Genomic DNA, 24,680 nt, shown 5'->3' with positions numbered 1-24,680 from the left:
TGAATTAGCTCAAGTCCTTTAGTTTATTGAAATTTGATTTCTGCATCTTTTGTAGGTTGCGCCAGACTTTCATCTGAAGGACATAATTATCCCTATTAAGGTATGGAGCAAGTGCACCTCTGGTCAAATTGCCCACACTTTCGAGCCTTGCTTTTCCAGGAAGTCCTTGACTGGCGGTTTCTTGTTCTTGGAGAATTCCATCTTCTTTCCTTTGTTAACTGCACTTAGATTCGACCCACTCTCAAATGATCACCACAGAAGGCCTGATGCAATTACTCTCTGAAAATGGTGTCATATCTCTACTGCAGCTTTATGAGTAAGTTATTTATTCTATATTTTGTTTTACTTTCAAGTAGAAGCTGTTAAAATCTTTTTTTCTGACATTCTGCCCGTTGATAGCGCGTTGCCAACACAATTTCCGCTTGAGATAACCGAGGAAATATCCTGCGCCTGCGGGGTATGGTAACACTATTGTGGATCTTAATTTACCTTTATTAGCGTCATTATTTGGGGACATAACACTAATGTTTTCTTAAATTTTCTTGTTGAAGGGCTGAAGTTTGCAAGTGAACTGGAAGTTTTTTTTGCATAGCATCAGTACATACCTCCTTTTAATGCCGAGTTAGTATTTCTTAGCCATAGCATTTTCATAGCGCCTATGAGTTGGGGTCAGGGTAAATCTCATTGGTGAACTCAAGATCCTTTCAAAAACTCAACTGAGGATAGCTGTCGTTACAGAGTTCATATTGCTTCAAATCAGTTTCTTCTCGTCTGGTGGAATCAGCTACCTTATTTTTCAGGAAGGTTCTTTACATGTTCAACCAAATTTACCATCTTATCTCATTAAGTAGATCGGATCTTTGCCCCAAGAGCTCTATGTGAAGAAGTCATTTATGCCTATCCGTCAGGAGTCATTACTGCTTTTGTAGCTCTGCATCGTCATTTGCGAAACTAATGGTGGATTTGGATTGAGAGGTTGTCTATACTCTAGTGTATTTGGTAGTTTTCCTTTAGTAGCATAGTTGATATGTTGTCGGTCACTTGAAAGACGAGTTCAACATTCTTTTCACTTGAATAAGAAAGATATCCAAATTTTGGAGCTGCTGTTGTGTTCTCCAGTCATAATGGATCGGTAAGTCGGCTTCTTTTATACCTAATAAAATTCATGGACTCTATACATTACGTAATTTATTTTCCATTTTTTGACGTTATAGGTATAAGATAATTAAGGAAGTTGGTGATGGAACATTTGGAAGTGTTTGGCGAGCTTTAAATAAGCAGACTGGTGAAATTGTATGTTTATTTATAATATTTCCTTTGTTTGAGTCGATGGTGTTTAGTATCTACGGTACCCAGACTCCTTTAATACTTTAGATTAATCTTAATGTTACTTATCAGGTTGCAATTAAGAAAATGAAGAGAAAGTACTATTCGTGGGACGAGTGCATCAATCTTCGTGAAGTCAAGGTAATGAAGATATTCCTTTCCTGTTTTAGTTATTCACTCAATGTATGGTTACCTGATTAATTGTTACATCTTATTTGCCAGTCCTTGCGAAAGATGAATCACCCAAATGTTGTGAAGCTGAAGGAAGTCATTAGAGAAAATGACATCTTGTATTTTGTGTTTGAATATATGGTATGTAACATATATCTGCCGATAGAATTTATCTATTATAATGCAATCACGCCATTTGGTGAATACCAACTGACTAGCGACTGCATATCTTGCTCTGCTGGTCTTTCCAGGAATGCAACTTGTATCAACTTATTAAGGACAAGACCAAGCTTTTTCCAGTGGCGGAAGTACGTAATTGGTGCTTTCAAGTTTTTCAAGGTCTTGCATACATGCACCAGCGTGGCTACTTTCATCGAGACCTTAAGCCAGGTAAGGAGACAAACTTGTGATTTCCTTAATTATCTTCAGTACAAGTACAGTAAGATCTTAGAAGTTCGGATTACGCTGCAAGCTCTTTGAAACCTTTTGTGTAAATCTTTCTACCGGTAGTCGGAACATCTTGCATTAAAACTTTTGATAGGTTACTAAATTCTATGTGGTTCTGTCATTTTCATGCCCTTCCATGTATTCTCGTTTTGATACTTACTGACATTTTTAGTTTCTGTGAATACTTTATAAGACCTTGTTCCTAATGCTGGAACTGCACGTCTCTTATATGTGTGTGTGTATATATATATATATATATATAATGTTATTTGATGTTTTGAAGTGAGTGTTATTTCTTGGACTTGAGACTACTTCTATTACCTGTAGTTTTTGAAACTTGAACTTATAAAGTAATCAAAATTTGCAGAGAATTTGCTCGTTACAAAGGACCTAATTAAGATAGCTGACTTCGGCCTTGCTCGGGAAATCTGCTCCCAGCCACCTTACACAGAATATGTCTCTACACGCTGGTTAGTATGCAGAGCCACTATGACAATCTTTGCCTTCAAATGTGCATCATATCCTAATCCTCTACATATGATAGGTACCGAGCTCCAGAGGTTCTGCTGCAGTCACCTTCATATAACTCCGCAGTTGGTATGTGATGATGTGGTTAAATAATATCTACAAAATCGGTTCTAACTTCTAAGATTAGATTCATTCAGTTAACTTGTTGCCTTTTCACGACCAGATATGTGGGCAATGGGTGCTATCATGGCTGAACTATTTACTCTCAGACCTCTTTTTCCTGGTTCAAGGTACATTTCATGAGAAACTTTTTTTTTTTGAAAATTGCATGAGAAACTTTTTCCCAATGAGGTTAACGTATCAGGGGGCCTAAATTCTAATTAGTATTGCATTATGTTAAGTCAAAATTCCATTTTCACTACTTACTGGTTTTTATCTTATCTGATACAGTGAAGCAGATGAGATATACAAAATATGCAGTGTGATAGGTAGTCCTACTCAGAAGTCATGGGCTGACGGGCTTGAACTTGCAAATTCAATCAACTATCAGTTTCCTCAGGTAAACTAAGAATGTACATTTTCATTAGGTTAGTGGTTTCAGAAACAGCTGTATGGTCCACCGGATTGTGATCGGTTTTCATTCCTCCAGGATGTGAAGTCTTGAATTAATCAGACGTGTAGCAATCAGAATTTATTTATTTTTCGAAAATTTTGAATTTGCAGTTTCCTGGTGTGCATCTCTCCGTCCTGATACCATCTGCTAGTGAAGATGCAATCAATCTCATCACAGTAAGTCTGTAGTTTAATTCCATGAATTTCGTGTTCTGGTTTAATTATTATCAGAAACGATTGCAACTCTGGATGTTCCCTATGAATTCCTTTGTAGTCCCTTTCCTGTATCTCGTCTGAAAAGTTGAAAAATTATCGGCTTGGACTAATTAACTGAAAGATGATTCTTTGCCCTGCTGAATCCCGGGTGTATGTGGCAAGGCAGGACTTAAAGAGAGAAATTCTTCTTTCTTTCTCTCTAAGTGCTGTTTGGCGACATACCTTACAGGGATATTGGCTGGGCAAAATTATCAAGGCTGTAATTAACCACGTTTTGTTATCTCGTACCTAAAAAGTGTGATTCGAGTCCAAACTTTTGATTGGTTAACTGAATTTGTTTTTTTTTTTTCGCATGTTTTTTTTTCTTCTGAATAGTCGCTTTGTTCATGGGATCCTAACAAGAGGCCCACAGCTATGGAGGTCCTACAGCATCCTTTCTTCCAGGTTATATTCTATATTATAATCCACTTTCTTGTTTAACTTGAAGGTATGAGTTAATACCAATTTGAGAGGTTTATAAGCAAACACTGAAATTTATTCGTCCATTTTTTCTTGTGACAGAGTTGCTTTTACGTCCCACCGTCTCTTCGGCCAAGAACTACAGCGCCAAGAACCCCTCCAGCTGGTTTGTCTCCCTTCATTTGATCAATCAAAACTTGATTTCAATTGCTTAAATTTTTTTACCTGTTCTCAATCCATTAAATAATTTGAAAAATTAACATCGGTTAATTTTCTGCAGTTGGAACCAGAACAACTTCAGTGGAACAGAAAAGCATTAGGAGATATTCCGGAACGTTCTCTGATGCCAAACCTTTTCGCAACTTCTCTTCTCCAAAGGCAAACACTTCCTCCATTGCAGGTAATTTATATATATCCCCGACCTCTCTCCCTCCAATTATCTAAATAGTTTCTCCATCCCCTGAGTTTAGTCTAAATTCCTAATTACTCGATGAAAACTCTGTAGTGTCTCAGAGAAAATTGGAAATGGAACACCCGGTAGCAACTAAGAACGACAAATCCGTGAAAAGCAGTGTCAAACAACCACCACAACCAAGATATCGGCCACCGGCAAGGAACAGCCCAAGTAAGTGGCTTTACTAGATTCATAAAATGCAAATATCACAACAATATGTTCTATTTGCTAAACAATTTGGTTCTGCAGCAACTGTAAACAAATCGATCCGAGGTGGCGTATCTGATGCAACAGAGAAATTGGCACAAATGACAGTGAGCAATGGAAAGGCGGTTGGTCCTCCAAGGCATGCAACGACACTACCACAAGCAACAGCGGCACCACCACCAGCACGTATGAAGGCTGGAGGGTGGCATGGTAACAGCGACGGATTCATTGGACGATCTCCTCGTGAGATTCCTGCCGGCCGAAGTCATTCAAGAAAGGTTGCTGGATAGTAAGTAAATAAGTCTGAATAACGACAATGGGTGCCCGCTTATTGTGGGTGTTTGATCTTTTATTAATCCTCTACAGAAATGACTGAACTATCTGGGTATCTGTTTATAACAGTCTCGGTAATCTTGTTTTAGTGTGCTTTCATTTTGGTTTGTTATATCAACAGTGCATAAATTGTAAACCGAAGGCTGGTTGATGAATGTTTTTATGTTTTATATAAAAGGAAGACATTTCCGTAATCTGGATTCTTTCATTAACACTTCATTTTTCAGATATGTTCGTTGAATAAACCTATGTTTCAAATCAAAATTTCTTCTGTCAAACTTGAGTCTTTATAGAACATAATAAGATTAGGTTCTAATAATCTGTATTTTGTAGTGCATCAGTATTAGTGTTACTCATCCAAAGTGGAGAGTGCTTGGGAATGTCGTTTTCAATTATTTTTTAGGGTTTGCTTACCCCTTTAAACGTAACTGGCTTCAGGTGTTTGCCGGCGGCATTGTTAGAAAAGTTGATTAAGACCTAACCAAGAGAGAGAGAGAGCTCGAAACAGTGGCAAAAAAGAGAAGTAAAAAAGATGTAATGGGACAAAACAAGAAGTCAGACATGAAGCTGACTTTTTAAGTTCCAATCTTCCAATGGGGGAAGAGGCATATAATAATGTAGTAGTAGTACAAAATGGTTTGGCCAATAATGTAGTTGTAAAATCATGATTTTGTTAATTCTTGTCTCCCAGTACCCACTCTCATAGAAAACGACTCCTAATTTACAAGCGTGCAAGAAAATGAGACAGAAACAGTAGTCTATAATAGAGATGGTCTTTTTTTACTAATTTTGTAATACCACTCCATTATGGAGTTGCTTTCTCTTAACTCCATTATTGAGTTGTCTCTCCTTATTATCTCAGACATATTGACTATTTTATTGGACTTGAACTTGTCTGCCCACAAGGCCATCATTTGGCGCGTAAGATCATCTATTTGTCTGTCTATAGATTGATAGATATCCCGGTGGTATTAGCTTGTATGCCCACAAGCCGATTATACGTCGGGTGACAATGTCCCAGACTGGTCTCCGTCTGCTACAACGAACGTGTTGTACTCATCTAACATGATTGTCCAGCTCGAATAGCCCATGCTTTCATGGGATTCGAGATATATATATATATATATATGTGTCAAAGATGGGTGCTCTACACTCTTCACCCATTCTTACACTTTCGAAGAACTCCACGAATTCTGACCTCTCTAGGCACCATTGATCTACAATGATCACCAAAATCATAAGCTTTTTTATGTATTCTTTGTTGGACTAGGTAGAATTTTGCATTAGTAATAAAGGAAATTGGAGAGGACCTTATACTGATAGATCGGTGGATCATGTTTTTCTATGAAAACTAGTCAAAACAAAGAATAGTAACTAGTAATTCCAAGTAGAGAGACCTGTACTTTCATCAAAAAAAAAAAGTAGAGAGACCTGTTACACCATAGTCTAGTTTTGGGTCTAATCTGAGTTTTTTGGGTTGTTACCTTTTTTCTCTCTCTACACGCTCAATATTATGTGGGGTTTGCACGGATATTGGTGCAGTATCTATCTATATGTTACCTTCACTGGTTGTACGGGTAGTATTAGGTCAGATCAAAATTGACAATTCGAACTAGTGCTGCTGTATGCCTGTATCTATCTAGATTTGATCTTGTAAATTAGAATCCTTCACTTTTTAATAGCTTAACACAGTAAAGCAGTTCGAAAATTCTGATTCAATTATTTTTCTCCTTCAAATAGATAGAAAGAGATTGAAACCCAAATTAAATTAAAGAAACATAAATGTACCCAATGAAAATTGAATTGAAATATCAGTACTTAAATAAATAAATAAATAATTAAGAATGAAAAAAAAACTGATAATAGGTCAAATCTTCATTTCAAGTGAAATCATGAAGGATTCTTCATATATATATATATATAATGATGAAGTGAGAGATACCTGTTCCTGTAAAATTTTCTCAAGTCAATAATAATATTGTAATTTTTTTTTCATTCTTCTTTCTTTTGTAAATAAAATAATTTGATACTCTTTTTAAAGTTTTCTAGAGATATTGTGCTTGTATTCTTTCTCTGTTTTCTTCCCACCATAGCTTTGCATTTACCTCCCCAAACCTTTCTCGGCTGCATATCAAATTCAGACACAGTTAAACAACATTTCACAAACCCTTATCTACAAACCCCAAATTTGACCCGAAAAAGAGTGTCTATCTGATCTCTACTAGTATTTATACATCGACTCGCTATTAACTAAGCGCACGATTCCATATACCAATGTTTGACATAGGTCATGAAAACCCTGAGCAGTCGGGGCCGGTCTATCCACCATAGTGAATTGGAGATTTGTCGTCGATCCCACCAGGAACGATAACGAGCCAAACACATTAGTTTCCACATACGTTTGAATTTGTGATTTGGTGCCTAATTTGAATTATTGCAGTAGAGTTTGTTGCCTATGTGTCTGTCTATGGTGTTTGTGTGTGTGGCCGCGTTTGTGCACGCCAGCTTTCTGCGTGCACAAACGTGTATGTTGGTGCGTGTCTGTCACAAATGCCCGTGTGAATGTAAGAGTTAGAGAGGACTCACGAGTTATTCAACTCTAAAAAGTGGATATTTGAGATTGATCCGTTAATTGTGACCGATAGGATGGTGGAAGTCCGGCTGAATCAGTAATGGGTCTATATAGTTGGGACCCTACCCTTGGCAGGTAAAACGGTTAACATAGATGCAATATAAGGTGGATAATTCGTGCAGGTAAAGTGCAAAAGATGATTAACAAATAAGAAATAAGAGTGAAGGTTAGTAGTCATTACCTGAATCTGACTCGCCGAAGTTCTCTTGTTCCATCAGGTAATTGTCTGATTGTAATGTAAACCCCTGGTTCATCTTCTTCAACCCATTCAGATTCTAAATCACTAGCATTACTAATAGAAACAGAAGCTTCATCTCTGGATGAAGTTGTTGTTCTTGATGCATCAAATGAGGTTGCTTCTCCCTTAAAACCTCCTCCTGTTCCATGAAGACTGGTCCCAGCACCACCAAAATATTGGCCACCACCACCGGCGCCAACACCACCACCACCACCACCTCCTGGAGGCCTGTAATAATTCCTCGGTGTCCATTCTTTACCCAAAGACGGTGCTACAGGACTTTCTCTTGCTGATTCCATCCTTGAAAACGACGAATCTCTCTGTAAATTTGAATTACAAACACATATTTAGTATCCCCACATTGGATTTAGTTTTCCATCCATAACAAAGGCTTCAACTAATGAAAAACACATACCTCATCCTCCGATCTCGGAGGAGTATGAAGGGCTTGTCTACTAAACCTTTGAACATTGTAAAGTTCTACAATTCGATCGTAATTCTCTCCCCACCATCGTTGCGCTTGCCATTTGTTAAACATCTCTCGGCTTCAAAACCATATTTCAGAAACCAAAATATCAGATTAGTGTCAATTTAAAACTACTGTCTTATCATATATATACGAATATAATATATTATCTACCTGAAACGGATTCGTTTTAAGTCGTTTCCTCCTTGAGGAAGAGAGACAAAAGTGATATGAACACCAGGTTCAACTTGAGCCATCCATTCTTTAGGTTCCTCTTCGTCAACGACAACATTGCCTGCATCATCTCGTGGTGTTTGACCATCACTTGACATTGTTTTGAATCTTGAGTCAGACCTAGAAGCATGGTCTCTATTTATAGGAGGAAAATCCCAAGCAGGTGTCGAACTAGAACTTCCACCTCCTCTTAAGTAAGGGTAATTAACTCCTTCAGATACAGTATCAAAATCTGCATATGGTTTATGCCCTTTCTTGTTGTTGTTTGAGCTGGATGAAGGCTTGCATTGTCGATAAGCACCCGAAACTTTTAATGCCATATCTTTGATCTACATTATTATACGCAGAAGATTCATTTAGAAATTTAAAATTAAGAAACATTTTGAGATAAAAACAGCTAGAATATACCTACTACAAAATGGTTTTTACCAATTTATTCTTACACTCTGTTTACACTAAACTATAAGACCCCATGGCCCATATGCTCTTTTTTTTTTCAGGAAGATGATCCCTCACCAAGTGAATCATTCTCACGTTAAAATAATTAAGTCGTGCTAAAAGTTAGTAATTTTGTAACAGGATTAGTGAGAAATGGCTCCATTTTTCTAAATCTACTTATATTCCTAACAAATCAAGATAATGGGAAATCATTGAAATGTAAGTGATAATATACCAACAACCAATACTAACTTTTTATTATGATTCAAAATTGTTGACTGATGGAATTTATAGGTATTATCTTAAATTCCAAGTAAGCTGTAAAGGAACTTAAATGTAGTCTTGTCTTGTAAAGAACTAAGTAAACAAAGAAGGGAAGACAAGAATTCTAAAGGTGGTTCCCACCAAGAGTCTAAGATTGTCCTCTCAATATGCTTCTTGTCTTTTGTCAAGAACTCCCATCATTTTCAAAACAAAACAAGAATCAACTCAATTCTTTATAATTTTTAGGTAAATCACTTTAGTACCAACTGTTTATAATTGATGGTATTGACCTACTACATATTTATCACAGACAAGAAATAAGTTTGCTACTTGATCAAGTTTGCTTGAAGACCATTTATAATATCTATACACATACACATTATGTATAGTATATAATCTATATGTTTTGTCCTCAATTATGTATGGGGGACAAGTGGTGCATGCATGCTTTAATATGAGGAAACCAAGGTGTTATAGTGACTAAAGATGGGCACCCACTTATGGGGATTTTGATTTCACCCACACCATAACATAGGTTAACAAAACCACAAATTATTTTTTTTTTTGATGAAAGTATGAAATTATCTAAATTCTGAAAAGAGACCCTAGAAGAAAAAGTGATATGGGTACCTGTCTAGGACCTAAAACCATAGAGAAAGAATTTCTCTCTCATAAGCAGATTGGGGAAAGAAACTTTAAAGAAGTATACTAGGCCTAGTCCAACTAACAAGTTTCTGAAAAAATTAATCTCCCATCTAAATTTCTATTTTACTGCTAAAAAACTTTACCCTTCTGAAAAAGTAAAACTCTTGTAGCTTTTGTAAGAACTTTTTATACAATATGACTAGCTATATATAGTTGCACTTTACAGTAAATAATAAATGCTGACGTGAATGACACCTTTAATTAAATTCTGGTCTAGGAAATTATAGACATCATATGTAAGGAGTACTATTAATAAGTAGTATTACAAGATCAATAGGGTTTACTAGTAATTCTTTATCATAATATAAGACTAAAGGACCATCACTTAAAGAATGCCTTTTTATTTGATCCCTATCAACCATTCAATTCCATAGATGTACATACAACCCTCTCACAATTGCTGGTTAGGTATGGATGCAGTTAGCCACGATTCGGTGTCAACTGGCCTACAACCCTCTTAGTGTTCTCAAACGATCCTAAAATACCACTCTTTCGTCAATGGATGTCCGATTGCCACACCTATCATTCGGGGGTGGAACAAGTGTGAGGTGAGTAGTAGTTTATCTAATAAGGCGGATGTCTCCTAAAGTGTAACATAAGTGTGCGAAGGTAGGCAGGCGCAAGCTAAGATTGTTTGTGATTTATTCAAGCATTAATTTTGTCTCGTCTTACCTACCATAAACCTTATTGTAACAAACACTTTTACCCTAAACTCGGTTTTATTATAAGGTTGAGCCGTTGAGAGTCTAGGTATATACTTTGCTCTAACATATGGTCCATACCGTATCATAAGGTTAGTTAAAGGATCAATTATGTAAGAGATTTATTAATCATTTTTTCTTTAGCTTTATAAAGTGAAAATCAAAATAAATCAAAGCTGGTCCCAATAAGAGAGAGAGTAAAGGGTATGTGGTCACTGATCTCTATGGTGTTTAAGACAAGTAAAGTAATGTTATAGAGAGAAAATAACTAATTGAGTATTAAAAGTGAAAGCATTTAGTAGAATAGAACAGAGAAGGAAAATATATATAATAAAAGAAAAACAGAGAGAGAAGTTCGAACCTGAGACGTCAGGCTTTTGACGGCCTCTTTCGTACTTGGAGTGCCACGTGTGTCCTCATCTTCCTCTACTAGTTTCTTTGAACACGCTATACATGTTAACATTTTCTCCTTTCTTCTTCTTCTTCTTTAAATTAATTAATTAATACTTCCTGAAACACAAGAAAATAACAAAATTAGATTCAGTTTAAGAAATGCCCACAAGAATGTAACTTATTCACGATTTTGCCACTAGTTCTAATTTTAACGGGTTAGTACTATTTTCATACTAGCTACCCAAACTCAAACCATTATGGCAATTTAAGAGCGAATTTCATACTGGTTAGGGAAAAATGCAATTCAAAAATCAATATAGAAAAATGACAAATCAACCCCTACAATTAAGCTGTTATTTCATTAGGCTCAAAACGACAATGACTAGGTGACATTCCCCTTTTGAAACGCAAATACGAGAAAATACAAAGGGCAAATTTGGCATAAAAAATCCATTATTTTTGGGGGAATTTTTAAGTAATTTCTGTTCTGTCTGTAGTTCACTGAATGCTTTTAGTAGAGATTTTATCAAGAAAATGGATTTGATTTTTTCAATCACAATCTTCATAGAGAAAGAGAAAATGGATGATGAGAGCAAAATTAATTGGATTTTCTCTCTCTAGAAATCTGGATATGGTGTTCTGATCTCTGAAATCTGTATGAATGAATGAAATGACAAAAGAGGATGAAGAAGAAAGAAAAAAAGAGAGGAATCAGATTGATCAATGAGCTCAGTTAAGACAGATTGAAGATCTGAAGTATTCTAATACTATTACTACTACTGGTACTGCTTGTTTTTGAAGAAAGATCATGAAAGCTGACCTTTGTGATGATAACTGATTAGACGACCAAAGCCAAAACAACTCTGTTTCTTGTTGATGATGATGTTGACGTTACTTTCTCTCTCTAAAAACTGATCCGAATTTGATCCAAGCTGATCAGCTGATGACTAGATCTGTTTCAAAATTGATTCTGAATAATAAAGCTAAATGGAGATGAATGAATTTGAAACGAAATCTAAAAGTTAATTAGTTTCTCTCTCTATCAATCTTCATCTCTAATCTTATATATCTCTCTAGGTTTTAAACTTTTAGAAACTTAGAGATATTTGCTAAAAATAGGAAAATCTCTGATAAAAACAACTGAAATGACGGGAAAAGAAAGGAAAATCAGATTGAAAAAAAGCAATCATAACGATGACGACAATGAAAAAAGTGAAGAACGATCATGATTTTTTAGAAGAATCTCCATGAACACGCAAAGTAAAACGATTGAAATTCTTCTTCCAAGACAACAAAAATGAAAATGTTCAGAACAAAATCAAACAACTCGAAATCTTCAAGATCTTTGAAACATTGATAATTGACTCTGTCTCAACTCTCAATAGATCTCTTTCTCTCTCTAGAACAACAGAGAAAAAACAGAGAGTAAACACATTCCACTTTCTCTCTCTAAAACATCAAAAAACAGAAGAAATGCACTCATTTTTTTTTTTACCTTGATCGATCGATTTTCTCATGGATTTCTCCGCCTAAAAGAAGCTATTCCGTCAGAAATCTTCAAATATCACTTACAAATTGCTCCGAACATTTCAGAAACAGAGGAACAGAAGAAAACCTAATATCTTCTTCAAACGGTAGAAGAAGAAGAAGGAAAAATCTCTTATTACAGATGATTTTAGAGAGAGAGAGAAGGAGAAGAAATCTTTCCGGAAGACGAATTTCTTTATATTTTTTTTTTGAGCGGGATTTTGGGGGAAAATTTCGATTTGTTTTGAAAACGGAAAGCTGAGTTAACTCCGGCTTTTACTTTCAGTGACCCAAAATGGGGAAGAGGACGATGAAATTTAAAAAGCGCATTACAATTTCAACACATTCTCTTATTTATACAAAACAAACCCAATGACGTAACACCGTTATTTTAAATTCTAGTTCAAATATCGTAACGTTATTTTATATTTGTACGGAATCGTTTTTACTGTTACAACGACAATATACAGCGGATTTTCCATGTACTCTTAAAATTTGTACCTAATAGTCTTAGACTAACCAAAAACACCACCTAGTTAGGTGTGGAAGTCTATTGAGAAACCGAAAAGCTCCAACATTGGTCTCTCTAATAAATCAAATAAGAATTCTTCCGATGATATAAACTAGTCTTCTGGATGGACGGCTAGTGAATATAGGAGTGTTCATTTAGTATCCAAACCGACCGATCCAAATAGATTTCAACGGTTTGGATACCGATCCAATAGTATCCCGGATTGGTTCGGATGTTAAAATAGCAAAACCGAGTGGTTTGGATCGGTTTATGGATTTGGTTGACGGATAACCGAACCAAACCATCTATTGTTATTTTTTTTATATATTATATATATAAATATAAATGATAGGAATGATGAACGGTTGAGATTTAATAGTTAAGTTAGTTCTATGTTTGTTAATATCGTAGCTTAATGCATGTGTAACATAAGTAAATGGCGTGGAGAGTTGTAGCTTAATTCAACAGTTAAGTTAGTTCCACGTTTTTAAGTCGGAAGTGCGAAATTTTATATATGGTAAAATATCACAGGTGGTTCGGTTATCCAACCGATCCAAACCGTTCATGTATAGTTCGGATCGGTAACCGAACCGAACCATGAACGGATTGGTTCGGATTTAGATTTGAAAAAACCGACCCTTCGGTTTGGACTTTGGATTGGCCGAAAGAGTCGGTTATCCAACCGATGTTCACCCCTATAGTGATACTGTCTTCTTTAGTATTTATGAACTTCACGATTTTAAAAAGTCTCATTAGGAAATGGTGTTTTACCTGTTAGAATGAACAAAACACTCGACCTCACCATCGATGTGAGATTGTTTACAACACAGTCTCTCAATACCACAACATAGTAGAGTGAATCGTGTTGAGATTCGTGTTACAAGATGATGCGGATCAGATTTCTGGTTTTGGAGTGATATTGTACACTTTGGGACTTCTAGTCTTCTAGACCTCAGGATTTTAAAAGGTCTGACTAGGGAAGGGTGCTTAATATTGTATGAGGAGAATTGAACTCCGACTGACCATCGATTTATGATGGTTTACAACAACTACAACTCAAGTAAAATTAGTTTCATGATAAATAATTTTATTTATTTCGTTACAATATGTATATGCTATATATTCCAATTAAGGTAATACTCAAAAAAAATTGTTCCAAACTCAATTTGAACCTCGTGTGTGCTAGGCATGGAAGTTCCAAGGGTCTATCAAACAAAATATTATATCAGAGTAAGGCAACTCATACATTCGGGTATGATCAAGTGATATCAAGTTTGGTTTAAAAATTCACGAGCACTGATCAAGTGATATCAACTTTGGTTTAAAATTCACGAGCACTCTCGGGATTGGGCTCATTAGAGTATCTAAACATCGGCCTTCAGGGTCTTTCTCCAACTAAAATAAAAACACTGAACGCAGCAAGAGCATGTTTTTTGTTTGAACAACAAAATCACTCATTTTCTTTGTAACATAAGTACTACATTATTTGATTTCTTAAAATTTCATTGTTATTTGAGCAAACTGAAAACGAAACTTGCAGTACTTTTGCAAATTTGTTGTACTAATAATTTGGAGAAACTCTTTGATACAGATCGAAAACTCAATAATAATTTAACCTTCAACATACAAGAGTGTTGTGGGATGCAGATTTTGTACTTGTTCAAAATCTATAATAAAACATGTCTTTGCAAATAACTATTCCTGAATCCCGTACTAGTTGCTTACTTTCATATAGGTCCGTCCTACGATAAAGAATAAGCTCTAAATAAAGTCAAAAGCTTACCATGTAGTGATCGAACGGCTTATATCTTTTGTTTGAATTTGATCAGATGACGTTTCGGGTCCCACTGTGTTTTCTGGCTCGATTTTAGGATAACAGATTTGATTAAGTGGGTCCAAAAGCAAACTATCTGTACCGTTAGATTCTGATACATGTGTGTATAAAGATATCTCGAGGTTATAACTTTTTTTTTTTTTTTGAATCAAAAAAAAAAAAAAAAAAAAAAAAAAAAAAAAAAAGTTATAACCTCGAGATATCTATATATCATGGAACTGCACTATTTTTAAGCAATGTTGGATACTTCCATGGATTGGGGTGTTTGGCTTGGGGCCTTGGGCTAGCCAAGGATGACTGTTCTCCTAATATAATTTCATGGTTATTTTCAAAATAGCCCCAACTTTATGACCGGTTTCTTGTCTAGCCCTCTGTTTTATAAAAAATATCCAGATGACTCCCTTTTCGAATTACCGTTATAACACTGTTATCCAGTCATCAACTCTCTCTCCTCCATCTCATCACCTCTCTCTGCCACCTCATCTTCTCGCCACCTCATTGGCCTCCAGTCACAAATTGGGGACCAAAACGGAATTAACCCTTGCTTTTAAAATAATTAATGTTTTAATTTGGTAGGACCAAGCGACCGAGTAAAATGAAACTAAGCCAAACGTAATTGGGTGACACCTTAATTGGTTCATTTTCACTTTAAATAAAAAATGATCATCAACATAACGATACTCACCGTCTTTAGTAAACTCTACAACCTATGGCACGGAGGACATGTCCTCTCCATAGTTCAATTTGCGGTATATAACTAACTATGGTATTCCTAAACATCCAATAAATTTTTGAATAATTAGTATTTTATTTGGTAGGACGAACAGATTATGTCAAATTGAACTAAATCAAACATAATCGAATGAAACTTAATTTGAATCTGTTTCGGTAGAATAGGAAAAAGTTTTCAACCAAATAGTACCCGCTATCTTTTATAAACTATAAAATCTGTTGGATCAAGCACACGACGTCTCCTTAGTTCGACAGGAGTGCACAACTAGCTAAGATGATCATGAATTTGCTAAATCTATATAATAAGAGAAGAAAATATTTTTTGAGAATATATTTTTCTTTTCAATGGTTAAGATACTACTTCCTAAACTTATCTGAAAGGGTTGAGATTACTTCTTCCAAACTTATCTCTAAATACAAAAATTATGTCTCTCAAACTTCCACAAATTAAAATTATATCCTCCAAACTTGTTCAATAGTTAAAATTAAACCCCCTAAATTTATCTCCAACAATAGCGATTATAGAGACTTCGTAGAGACAACTTATACCCTTGTTTTTTTTTCTTTTGTTGACAAACTTATATACCCTTGTTGGTATGTAAATGATATATCCTAAAGAATTTGTCATATATACAAAAGGAAAGAAATATGAATCGTCAATTCAAGCATGGCCTAATAAGTACAAAGACATTGCAACAAAAAAAAAAGTACAAGGACATCAAAATTACATTTCCACACAAGTAGTATCTTTTATACAGTCCCACACACTTAGAATATCTTTATCATTTTTGAGATGACGAGTAGAATCATCTAAACCGTCAATTTTTCATCAGATTAACAAATTAATTCCTAACAAACAAATCCAAGGGCTAAAAACGCATAAAAGACATCTAAACCCGATGCCCTAGTAACGTATCAAAATAGAATATGAGGTAGAAGTAAGAATATATTCAAGATTTTGAATCACTGTCAAAGTTTCCTAAAGATTCTAATTTTGCTTAATCCCTCAATGGAATTGTCTTTCCAAGTTTTCCGGTCAGTGTTAGGTCAGAATGAGTACGGTAAGGGAACAAGTTTTCCGGCTGAATGAATTCTAGAGAGAGAAAGTGAGTTAAGAGAGAGAGAGAGAGCTTTAACTTTAGATACTATTGTTCCCTTAAGCTTTATTCGTTGGGGCTGGTTGTCTTATTTAAAGCAAAGTTTGGAATAGAGAGACAAATTCAGTATTCATATATGACACGTGTAAAGATCTAAACGGTTAAACTTTTTCTTTTGATCTAATTATATATACTACTGTATAGATCTTGTTAGCAAAGAAAGGCATAGTCAAAGACCCAAAGTCCATTTCTTTAGTTTAGCCCTTACAAGCAAATTCAAAATTCCCCTTTCTTTTAAGCTTTCTTATTTTCATGTAATTCCTTTTTGTCTAAGGTTTGTTTCGATTGTACTACAACATTTCATTTTGATCTTAGATTCTTTACAGTTAATTCGAAACGTCAGTAATCATTTTTGCTACTTTAGTATCTTAAGAAACCAATCTTTATTTTAGTTTTCTAAGAGTCTCATCAGATTAATGACGTTTTTACATCGTAGAATAAACAATTAGAACTTGCACATTGTAAATAAGACAACCTAAAGAGACCACCCCTAAATCTAACTAAGGCATATAAATTCTATCTAACATTTCACACATTTTACTTCAGGCGGGTATATAGGTACCTTCTGCCCGTCGGGACTGTGCCACTTGGTTCACGTGGGGACAGGATGCATGGTAGGCCTTTCAACCCGAGCCTGTCCACTAGATTCTATCGGGCTGGACGGGGACTATCCATCTTTGGGTGTGAGCGCCCACGGACTTTCTCTGACCCCGACTCCCATCATGGGTATTGGATGCTCGAGTACAATTCCCACCTCTAGTTCCAATCAATCGTATACTTCCGTAGATTACAATACTTTTTTTTTTTATCTTAAAGTGATCGGGTCATGGTTTCTATATTATACAAATAGTTTGATATTTTGTTCAATCAAAACTAACTAACTAAATATATGGTGAAACCATAAACTCTTGATTAAATAAAGGTGATGTTTTTAGGAATGGATCAATTTAGAATTTGGGAAAGGCTTTTGTGGGGATTAGATTTGGTTAAGAAGGTTCTTTTTAGGGTTAAGGAGTGTAATTTAAAATGTACTAAAAAAAAAGATGATAAAAGCAATCATCATTCAGGTTTTAAGATCTCAATTCCTTCCCCCCTTCTCTTTTCTCTGTTTCCAAGGTTTGATTACTTTGATTTTGCCTCCCTCAATTCTTTCTTTATTTTTATGGTCTTCACCTCATAATGTGCCCTATTTTTTAAATATTTATCACCAAAAGGTACTTCTTTCTTTGTTTCATATATGTACATTTGAATGTCTTATAGTTTATAGTGAATATCGTGCAGTTTAATGTTGTGTTATCCGGGAGGGGTAAGGTGGGTTAGCATAAAAGACTATATTATCCGGTAAAGTAGTGTCCTTATGAAATGATTTTAGGTCGAGGTCGTGCTTTTAAACTATTTAGGTAAAGATAACATGATCTTTAAGCACCATTAGTTTTACTTGCTAACCAACCTTCACACCACTTGATGCGAAATCCAAAAGACGTTCTGTTTTGCTAAATACACCTTTAACAAAAATTGACTAGAAGTACCGTCTATAGAATACTGGCTATCTATTTCAATTCAAAGTCCGATATAGAGCACACTTAAGCCCAAAACATAAGTGTAGGCCCAAATGTTTTTTCTCCTGGCGAAGGACTTCCAAGAGCCCTTGCATTCATCATATAACATTAATTACATCATAATGTTACAATATTTGACAATACAACACGAGGGTTGGATGAGCACGCATATACACCACCATAATTGAAAGTTGGACCCTTAAAAGCCCATATAAAGACCCTTACATGTCATATTAAGGGGCCTTACAACCCATCAAGACAACCGCTACTTCATTTAGTGCCTATTATACAGAATAAATCTTGAGGATAAACTACTTTTACCAAGACTCGAACTTGAGACTTTAGATGCTTAGGAGCGGATGCAAGTTCATGGGCCAAATACCCATTATCTGTATGCCGCCCATTAGTTGACCCATGCCTGTTCAGTTTTCTATAGGCAACCACTACTCCAAGTCTCATCCCTTAATAACCCCAAGAAAAAGAAAAGGCGGTGCTTGTAGAATTTTCCCTCGAGCCGAAAACTATATATACCAGATTCTTAGGACTCTTTCTCCAAATTGGGGATTTTTCTCTCTCTCTTGACTCTACAAGTTGAAGTTTAGACCTAAGAAGAATCTAGGGTTTCAAGAGAGGAAGTGAAAGAGGATGTCTTACCTTCTTCCTCACTTGCATTCTGGTTGGGCGGTCGATCAGGCTATCCTTGCCGAGGAAGAACGTCTCGTCGTCATTCGGTTTGGTCATGACTGGGATGAAACCTGTATGCAGGTATTCTTTCTTACCCTAATTGTTATGTCCTTTGGTTTTCTTCTCATGGTTTTAAGATGGGTTTTTTTTAATTCCACGATAGTTATCGATGCTTATGTTTATACATCCATGATAATTTGATGCTTCTCACAACTCTAGAATTTGACCTAAATGTGTAATTTAAACTACTATTGAGTTAGTCATGTGACTCAATCCTTAGACTCACTTCCTTGAGTAAGATAAGAACCCTTGGTTCAGTTCACATATATATCAATGTTTAGTTAGGGGTTATACAGTAATTTATTAGCATTTTATTAATTTTAGGAAGTACCATTTTTCAATGATTTTGTTTGTCTCACTTTTTTGGGAACCTAGATCAGTAACGTCATCTTTGCGCGGGAATCAAATGCGATTACCCGGGAATCACATTCCAGTATGGTGTTTGGTACACAGAAATGCATTTAGGAATCACATCTCCAGCAGAGGGGGAATCCCAAATCTAGGGGTGGGTGGGTTTGCAATAACGTTGGAATCGTTAACAAATAATCTACAGACAAAATCAATCTCTACCAAATCCTACTCCTGGCAAAAATAAACGATGAAGGTATTGTAGTTACTAGGAATCACATTATTGGATTTCAATTCTTGCTAATTGAATTGCTCTCCAGTGCCCCAAACATAGCCTAGGTGTAAAACAATTAGCAAGTAGTACCGTCTACGTATAATTATTCTAATATTCTTCTGGCCTGCTCTCGTTTAGCTTACCTTCACCGATGTGATTGCTGCACGTGAAAAGTCACTAGACTGGCACTATTCAGTTTAATTGTAGATATTTTTTGTGGCTAAACACCGACGTTTCGGCCTTCATTTCCTTTATCTCTTTTAATTGTCCTACTGACACTCTTATTGGAACGAAAAGCACAATATTGAATCCTCAATTTTTTATTCAAGACACTAAAGCCTTCAATTTCCTTTCATGGTTGATAAAAAACCATATTCATCTGTGAATTATGTGAATAGCCATAGGAGTTTCTACTAACCTCTATTACTGCCTCTCTGTTCCGTTTTTCGATCTTAATGTCATCACTTCCAATATGAGCTATTCTAAATAATTTTGTTCGGGCATTAACGGGTATGGTTTTGTATGAATTACTGCAGATGGATGAAGTATTGTCTTCGGTTGCAGAAAGTATAAAGAACTACGCTGTGATCTATCTTGTGGACATTACAGAGGTTCCAGACTTCAACACTATGTACGAACTCTATGATCCTTCAACAGTCATGTTCTTTTTCCGAAACAAACACATAATGATCGATCTTGGTACTGGCAACAACAACAAGATCAATTGGGCTCTTAAAGATAAGCAAGAATTCATCGATATCATTGAAACTGTTTTTCGTGGAGCCAGGAAAGGCCGAGGGTTAGTCATTGCTCCCAAAGATTACTCCACCAAGTATCGGTACTAGAACCTTTTACTGTTCCTCAGTTCTTACTATTTGGCAAGTAGCGTTTGTTTTTCCGGAAATTGTCTTCAACTATAATTGTTGTAACGACTGTTTCTTGGTTAGAACTGTAGTTTCTCCCATTCATGTGCATGCCATGAATCTTTGCTTAACAAAGAAGCCAAGATCAATTTATTAATGAATGTATTATTACATTTTTAAGTTGAAGAGAAAGAGGGAAATATATTGTCATCGTCAAAATACAATAATTGCTCAAAATCATAATTATCATATCGTAATTGATCATCTAAACTTCCAAGGCTACTTCCGTTTAATATCATATCTGAATCGAATACCTTGTGATAATTCTCTTCACCTTGTAAGTTACTATCTTCTGTTATTCTTGATTCAGAGCTACCAACATGTAGTTTAGACTCTGGCAAGAAAGACGCAACTGAAAAATTGAAGAACCCATTAATGTCTATTTCTTCTTCGAAGAATTCATTCATTTGCTTCGACATCCATTTATCATCAGGTTGTGTACTACCAACCCCATCTACGTTTGTCGTAACATGAAAATTAGAGTTGATATTTGATTCAAGTTTTTTGTTTAATTTGAGATTAAGTTCATCGATTGTTAGAGATTTTTTGCTCAAATGGGTATTCCAATGATTCTTAATCTCGTTATCTGTTCTACCCGGTAATCTTCCAGCTATTAGAGACCATCTGCAGTAAAAGAAATGAAATATTGAGAAACATTGACTAACTATCACCTCAATTTGAAATTGCAATTGTGATGAAGGGGGGAGAGAGAAAGAAACAGTCGAAAAAAGCTGTTAAAAAACACTTTTTTGATAAGTTATTACTTCTTTGGTGTAAAAGTTGATAAGGACTTCCAAGCTTATTTCAAGAATTATACCATTTATCACCTCATACTTCTTAAGAAAATATATGGAATGGCTATAGCCTATAGAGTTACACACGCTTAATCGTCGTTTTAATAACAGATAAAAATACGATTATAGTGATGTCTCTGGTGGATATTATAAGTATGGATATCAAGAACTACTAATCAAATCTGAATTAGGTAACTTTCTTGTTAACAATACGATATTTGATTAGTATTTAAAAATTGTTTTTAGAAAAATATCGATTTCAGAAACAAAAAACATGTGTAAATCGTTTTACTGAATAGACCATGACTTGAATCTTACCTTTTCAAAAAAGAAAAAATAGGTAATATTGACAAAAACAAAATAATAAAGAAAAGATCAAATCAAATATCATAAAATAATTGAAGGAAAACAAATTATATATTTTGGCTGCAAGAACAGTGCTTTTATGTAAAAATAATTGGAGAAAACTAAATAATTGAAGGACAATCTCAACAAAAAAAATAAAATAATTGAAGGACAATCTCAACAAAAAAAATAAAATAATTGAAGGACAATCTACTATATTGTTTAGGGTTGGTGGGCAACATGTCCAAAATTATACGATGGATTAAAGATCCAAAGTTAATAAAAGAACAGGTCAACAGTTGGTAGCCCAAGTGGTTCCAAGGTGTTGACATAAACTCCAGAAAGCCCTGGAGGTCCCAGGTTCGAATCTCAGAGAAGGTGGAATATTTGGTTATTTGAATTGGGATTATTAGGGTGTAAATAATGTTGTTGGGCTTTAGGCCATGTCTTGTTGGGCTATAGGCCCGGTTCTGTTAGTGTTTGAGTGGGCGGTTATCGAGCTTATCACATCTATGATGTATTAAGTGCCAAATGTAACGACATACGAAGATCGTAGTCGACTTCCAAAAAAAAAAAAAAAAAAGAACAGAAAATTTGGCCAAGACCCCCTATTCTTGAATAGGTAATAAACTCATTTATCTGAATCCCTTGAGTTTTTTTCTCATGCAAATATACGAACATATCACTGATGTATTAATTGTTCAGGTGTAAATTTGTGTCCAAACATGTCTATTTTCTCTCATATGTTAATTGTTAAGTGAAGGTATAGATTTGTCTACGAACAAATTCTTTTTTTACGCAAGGCAAACTAAGTTGCATGAAATTAGACACTGAAAAGGTTAAGGTCATTTATTTTAAGTTCAATGCAGTAAGATAACGGTGTCATGCAAAAATGATTTATTTAGTGAACCACAAAACAAAGTGTTAATGCAAAAATGGTGTGAATCCCGAAATTCAGATTTGTAAATTTTGTGTTGATATTGTTTGTGCTTATGGTGTTATCGAAAAAAAAATCACATCTGGATTCTTGAATAAACATACTGTTTGATACTGTTGTCTTTCCTCAATTGACAATCAAAAAAAGAGTTAAGAGAGATAATCAAAGTTCATATTTCTTCATTCTTAGCTGGGATCATTGAATATAGACTTTCAAATGAGTTGATATATAAACATTTTCATCACATCAATTACTATTTGATGGAGTGCGTACTACTTTATAGGCATATCTATCAATTATTAAACCCTAGAAAGATCCAAAAGACAACACACTTGAAATGCTTTTAACCCTAAATTCTAACTAATTTGTATTTTCATCTCAATAATTTCCTTATGTTGAATCTTATCTAGGGTTTACCCTTAAAACAATTGCCAGGATTCTTATTGGACAACAAAGTATTGGTGGATATATTCATTCCAAATGACAAAGATTATATATTTGTATGCATGATTATTTTCTAATTTAATTTGTAATGGGAGAGAGGAAATTTTTAATTTAAGTATATACCTGTTACCAAGTAAATTGTGGAGTCTAATAATTAGGTCTTCTTCATCTTCAGTGATATTGCCCCTTTTGATTCCAGGTCTTAAATAATTTAACCATCTTAATCTGCAACTCTTTCCACATCTATTCAGTCCTGATTAATTAATTAGAAAAAACAAATCTTAGCTTGATAAAATAAACTACTAAATGAAGCTAAGACAATGACATCAATGAACAAATAGTTATAAAATTAATACCAATTAAGGAAAATATTAAGAGAAAAAAAAAAGTGATAACTAGAGATGATATAGTTGTACAAATGGATGACCTAAATACAGATATATAGCTCGTTCGTTTGGTTAGACTAGAACTTGTCCTAAAAGATTTAGGTTTTGGTTTGAGGAAAACCATATACCTCCATATTTATTTATATTAGAAGAGAATTACAATGGATGGAAATAAATAACGTAGATATAGGAATAATCACAATTCTAATATATTCATATCTTGGAGATATATATGAGAATATTTCCTTTGAACTTCTTGGGTAGGAATATTTGACTTGAATACCTCTTTCACCCTTATTATGTCCAACCAAACGAACGAGCTATACTATCGTGTGAGCAATTCAGATGTACAAAAAGAACCATTTTCTCCATATACGTAGCATCTAGATTTATTTGTAATGATTCATTGGGCTTAATTAATTTGGGAGGACGAATTCTCATTCTTCTACTTATTTGTTACATTTGAACAACCTAATAGAGTGACCAAGAATCTAATTTAATTTTAAAATGCTGTAAATTATAGTGAATGTGTATAATGTAATGAATCTAATTTAATTTAAAAAAGTAAATATAACCATGTATCCCTAAGAAGTTAGAGATTAGTTTAGGAGATCTAAGAATTTTGTGAAATTAATCTTGAGTTATACTAAAAGGAATTCTTGTTAGTGATGGTGAATTTCATGTGGGGGTTGTTGACATTGAAATTTGAATAATGCTATCTTAATAAATATTCCAAGTGAGAGAATTAGTATAACCCTAACATGATCACTTTGTATATTCTCTTAGATTCTTTTTTCATGATCCAAATATAGCATGAGAGATAGAGAAAGGTGTGTGAGAGATAGAGAGAGAGAGAGAGAGAGAGAGAGAGAGAGAGAGAGAGAGAGAGAGAGAGAGAGAGAGAGAGAGAGAGAGAGAGAGAGAGAGAGAGGTGGGAGTAGATACCATACCAGCTTCAAGAGGGAGAGATCTCCATCTTTTGTCACCATAAGTATTAACAAAATCAGAGAGCTTTTTATCTTCTTCAGCACTCCAAGCTCCCTTGTTTATCTTCTTCTTAATCTTTGATATTCCTCCCTTACTACTACTGCCACCTTTCATCTTTTCTACTCACAACTCTCTCTCTCTCTCTCTCTCTATATATATATATATATATATATATATATATATCTTTTTTGATTGTGTCACTATATATTCTCTTTCTTCTCTATATGATTAGTTAAGCACCCTCCTCAGTTCATCCAGCCAGCCCACCATCACATTCCCTTTTTATAGTCTTTCTTTCTCTCTCCCTACCTCTTGGTAATTGTACAAGAGAATGGCTGGTACATAGGAACCAACTAACTTTGCTCCACCAAGGCACATCAAACTTTGTAAGCCCCATACCCTTTCAAACTTCCA

General features: G+C 34.9%; 4 protein-coding genes across 4 annotated transcripts; 2 read left to right on the top strand and 2 right to left on the bottom strand.

Annotated features, from left to right (window-relative positions):
- The first annotated feature begins 551 nt into the window (after positions 1 to 551).
- Positions 552 to 4,887, top strand: LOC147536587 (Protein kinase superfamily protein). The gene is made up of 15 exons (XM_086641246.1): positions 552 to 1,132; positions 1,215 to 1,293; positions 1,399 to 1,467; positions 1,549 to 1,638; positions 1,749 to 1,887; positions 2,312 to 2,414; positions 2,489 to 2,541; positions 2,636 to 2,702; positions 2,863 to 2,971; positions 3,136 to 3,201; positions 3,616 to 3,684; positions 3,802 to 3,865; positions 3,980 to 4,099; positions 4,205 to 4,324; positions 4,403 to 4,887. Exons 1-15 carry the CDS (start codon positions 1,125 to 1,127, stop codon positions 4,648 to 4,650), a joined length of 1,404 nt encoding a protein of 467 aa, XP_086497372.1. The 5' UTR covers positions 552 to 1,124; the 3' UTR covers positions 4,651 to 4,887.
- Positions 4,888 to 6,476: 1,589 nt separating this feature from the next.
- On the bottom strand, positions 6,477 to 12,619 carry LOC147536586 (protein Brevis radix-like 1). Its single transcript, XM_086642659.1, has 7 exons — positions 12,260 to 12,619; positions 11,585 to 11,717; positions 10,733 to 10,881; positions 8,204 to 8,592; positions 7,979 to 8,108; positions 7,507 to 7,883; positions 6,477 to 6,817 (listed from the first exon to the last, which is right to left on the bottom strand). Exons 3-7 carry the CDS (start codon positions 10,832 to 10,834, stop codon positions 6,739 to 6,741), a joined length of 1,077 nt encoding a protein of 358 aa, XP_086498785.1. The 5' UTR covers positions 10,835 to 10,881; positions 11,585 to 11,717; positions 12,260 to 12,619; the 3' UTR covers positions 6,477 to 6,738.
- A 6,015-nt stretch (positions 12,620 to 18,634) lies between these two features.
- On the top strand, positions 18,635 to 20,583 carry LOC147536585 (thioredoxin-like protein YLS8). Its single transcript, XM_086644267.1, has 2 exons — positions 18,635 to 18,849; positions 19,987 to 20,583. Exons 1-2 carry the CDS (start codon positions 18,730 to 18,732, stop codon positions 20,293 to 20,295), a joined length of 429 nt encoding a protein of 142 aa, XP_086500393.1. The 5' UTR covers positions 18,635 to 18,729; the 3' UTR covers positions 20,296 to 20,583.
- On the bottom strand, positions 20,436 to 24,556 carry LOC147536584 (transcription factor MYB4-like). Its single transcript, XM_086644266.1, has 3 exons — positions 24,230 to 24,556; positions 23,017 to 23,146; positions 20,436 to 20,997 (listed from the first exon to the last, which is right to left on the bottom strand). Exons 1-3 carry the CDS (start codon positions 24,378 to 24,380, stop codon positions 20,490 to 20,492), a joined length of 789 nt encoding a protein of 262 aa, XP_086500392.1. The 5' UTR covers positions 24,381 to 24,556; the 3' UTR covers positions 20,436 to 20,489.
- Between the last annotated feature and the right edge of the window lie 124 nt (positions 24,557 to 24,680).

The sequence above is a fragment of the Eschscholzia californica genome, unplaced genomic scaffold, assembly GCF_041429995.1.
Source record: "Eschscholzia californica isolate CP2 unplaced genomic scaffold, dmEscCali1.0.p SCAF_5, whole genome shotgun sequence".
NCBI lineage: Eukaryota > Viridiplantae > Streptophyta > Magnoliopsida > Ranunculales > Papaveraceae > Eschscholzia > Eschscholzia californica.
The sequence above is the reverse complement of the archived record's forward strand: the minus strand, read 5'-3'. Positions and strand labels throughout refer to the sequence as shown.